Below are 3041 nucleotides of genomic sequence, written 5' to 3'. Positions count from 1 at the left end.
TATTGTCGTTTATGCATAGAGAATGTAAACCTGAAGTCACAACAGTTCACATCATAAGCAAACATAATTGTGGTATCAAACAGAAATACAATTAAAATCTTGCGCTACTTACCAAAGAAATCTGCGCTAGCACTGGTACTTCTGGTCAACACAAGCGATGTCATCTTCTATTTTCATTGAGGAGTAAAGCCTTTGTACATTACATTCCAATTAATCAGAATAGTATCATCGAGCAATTCAAAACTAAAAACATAATGAAAGTTTATCAATAGATTTAACAACTAATCACTCAAAAACATTGTCTATAACTAAAATGTCCCATTAAAGTTTGTGAAATCTTATTGTCACTTTATCAACTGTAACTAAAGCAGTGCAAACATGGACGCATTTTCATGTTTACAAAGTAAATATCTATATTGTTTTATGAAGCGTGTATCTGGTTATATTTGGGTAGCACTGTATCAATGTAAGATCAAGTTTAAATATTTTATGTCTATCTGAATAAACTTACAAAAAGGCCATCGACATCTATTGTCTTTATAACGAATATTATCTAATGAATCTATCTATAAGAACATCTGTAGACCGTGTAAATTTAAAATTCGACCATACTCGTTCATCTCCAGGGATATTTTATAATGTAGTGCTGTTTCTTTAGTATTCTTTGTTTAATGATGTCATCGAAATATTTTAATAACTTAATTTAGTACACAAATGATAAAATACACTATACATCGCAGTCAGTTCATTTTCATTTCTACTAAAACGTCAGTGTCAGGTCATTGTAAATCCTCTTAAAAAACCGAATGTTGTTGTTCATTGTAATTTCCAATACGTCGTCAGTTCGTTTCCACTTTAAACTGTTCATTCATATCTTCTAAAAGACCAAAATTAGATAATATATCATATATGTGTATGATAACAGAAAAGGCTTTAGAAAGATGCAATTCATAAAGTGTTAATTACAAAGTTATGATAATCATAAAATACACTCTCATCTGAAAGCACATTTACAGAACACTAATACATAACTACACTAGGTATAATGTCGTACATGAGTTGTACAAATTACTAATTAGAATCATATTCAAAACAGTGTGGTCCTGGCCATTGATTGACGACCTAAATTATCCCATTGACTGGGACAGATTAGGTGAACGTTTGTCGGTAACAATCACTGCTCACTATTTACTTGTTAAAGACACTGACTCTGTGGGGTCACTAAAGGTTCTCAACACCTAAATAAAGCAATTCGAAAAGCGAATCCGGAATAATACGATGTGTTGATTTATATTAATAATATAAATCAAAACATAAAGGTTAATCCTGAATAATTTTTCGATTATTTTATTATCATAGGCGTAAAGAACCTTTGGTGACCCCACAGTTTAAATTCTATAATAAGTAAGAAGTGAGCAATGGTCGTTACAGAAAAACGTTCACCTAATCTGTCCCAGTCAATGGGATAATCTAGGTCGTCAATCAATGGCCAGGACCACACTGTTTTGAATATGATTCTATATAATACAGCAACAGTGAACATTTCATATCTAGTCATAAACATGAAAATCCTAAATAGTCAGTGACGACTAATTGATAGCTTAAAAGAGAGTAAAAACTATGTATATCTTCATGAAGTAAAATCACAGCAAACAATGTCCCTTGGTATTGTCACAATCAGTTTTGTAGAGTTCCAATATTAAAATAAAGGGAAACAAAATGAGTACACCGAGGATACTATCCATTCAGACAATTACATGTACGACCTTCAAGGATGCACAAATCTAAACCGTAAAGTAGTCTATAAAAGGCTAATGAAAAAGTGTGAATAAACTCATCATAGAAACATGATACAAATTTGGTATTTGTGCCAGAAGCGCATTTCGTGTACAAAAAACTCAAAAGTGACGCACGCATTAAAAATAGTTTAAACAGGCCAAATAAAGTACGAAATTGAAGCGCATTGAGGACACAAACTAATATTTTTTTTACCAAATACAGCTAATGTAATCTATTCATGAGGTAGAAAAACCTTAGTATTTTTAAAAAAATAAGTTGTGTAAACAATTAATTTATAATTATGACCATATCAATGATAATTCAAGCCAACACTGAAGAGCTGACTACTGGGCTGGTGATAACCTCGGGGAATAAAAACTCCACCATCGACCCATTGAATCTAAATAAACTTATCATAGATACCAGGATAGAAATTTTGTATTTGCACCAGACGCGTTTTGTCTACAAAAGACTCATCAGTGAAACGATTCAAAAGAGAAATGATAGGTCTAATAAAAATGAGTCTGTTTACCGGGTATGTATTCACATCGGCAGGTCGACAGGTGCCACATGTGGAGAAGTATCTGCCTACCTTTCTGGACATCTGAGATTGCTCCAAGTTTTTGGTGGGGTTCGTGCTGCTTAGTCCTTAGTTTTCTATGTTGTGTATTGTGTACTATTATTCGTCTGTTAGTCTTTTTCTTTTTAAGCCATGACATTTTCTTTTCTATCAATGAGTTTGACTGTCCCTCTGGTATTTTTCGACATTCTTTTAAAACAATATAAATGAACTAAAGTCTAATAGATATGTTGACATTGGAATTTATACAAATCTGAAATACTTTTTAAATTGTGTAGTTAAAGGCAAACAACTGGAATCAAATCAGTTGAACGAATACTCATTTTACAAGTAACAAGATGAATATACTAGTAAAATAAATTAACGTTTATCAAATGATATATATGTATGTCTTAAAATTCAATTTGTTTGAAACAATTTCATATTCGAAGGGTTGATTTCATTTGTATTTCTTTTATTTAATTAAAAACTTGATACTACATCCTTGCCTAAAAAGTTGAAATAAAACCACTAAACAGTCTTCTTATTGGTGGACAACATTGGATTTGGTCTCGTAAACTTGAAAACATTTGTTTTTTTTAAGGATACAAAAATGTTTCCTGCAATGTGTTTCAGCTGTTTTCAATGACAATGTCAAAAAAGCTTATGTGGAAACAGAGTCTTCCATCGAGACAACACGGAG

The 3041-nt window shown here is 31.8% G+C and overlaps 1 protein-coding gene across 3 annotated transcripts in view; it reads right to left on the bottom strand.

Annotated features, from left to right (window-relative positions):
- LOC134688507 (spermatogenesis-associated serine-rich protein 1-like) overlaps nt 1-267 on the bottom strand; it is a 69093-nt gene extending 68826 nt beyond the window's left edge. The window contains exon 1 of one of the 3 annotated variants that reach the window (XM_063549283.1): nt 113-267. In XM_063549283.1, the coding sequence (XP_063405353.1) occupies nt 113-164 (52 nt within the window). In that variant the 5' untranslated portion in view covers nt 165-267. The remainder of the gene's footprint in view (nt 1-112) is intronic. The other 2 variants (XM_063549281.1, XM_063549279.1) reach the window with 2 other exon arrangements.
- Between the last annotated feature and the right edge of the window lie 2774 nt (nt 268-3041).

Source organism: Mytilus trossulus, chromosome 10 (genome assembly GCF_036588685.1).
Source record: "Mytilus trossulus isolate FHL-02 chromosome 10, PNRI_Mtr1.1.1.hap1, whole genome shotgun sequence".
Lineage (NCBI taxonomy): Eukaryota > Metazoa > Mollusca > Bivalvia > Mytilida > Mytilidae > Mytilus > Mytilus trossulus.
The sequence above is the reverse complement of the archived record's forward strand: the minus strand, read 5'-3'. Positions and strand labels throughout refer to the sequence as shown.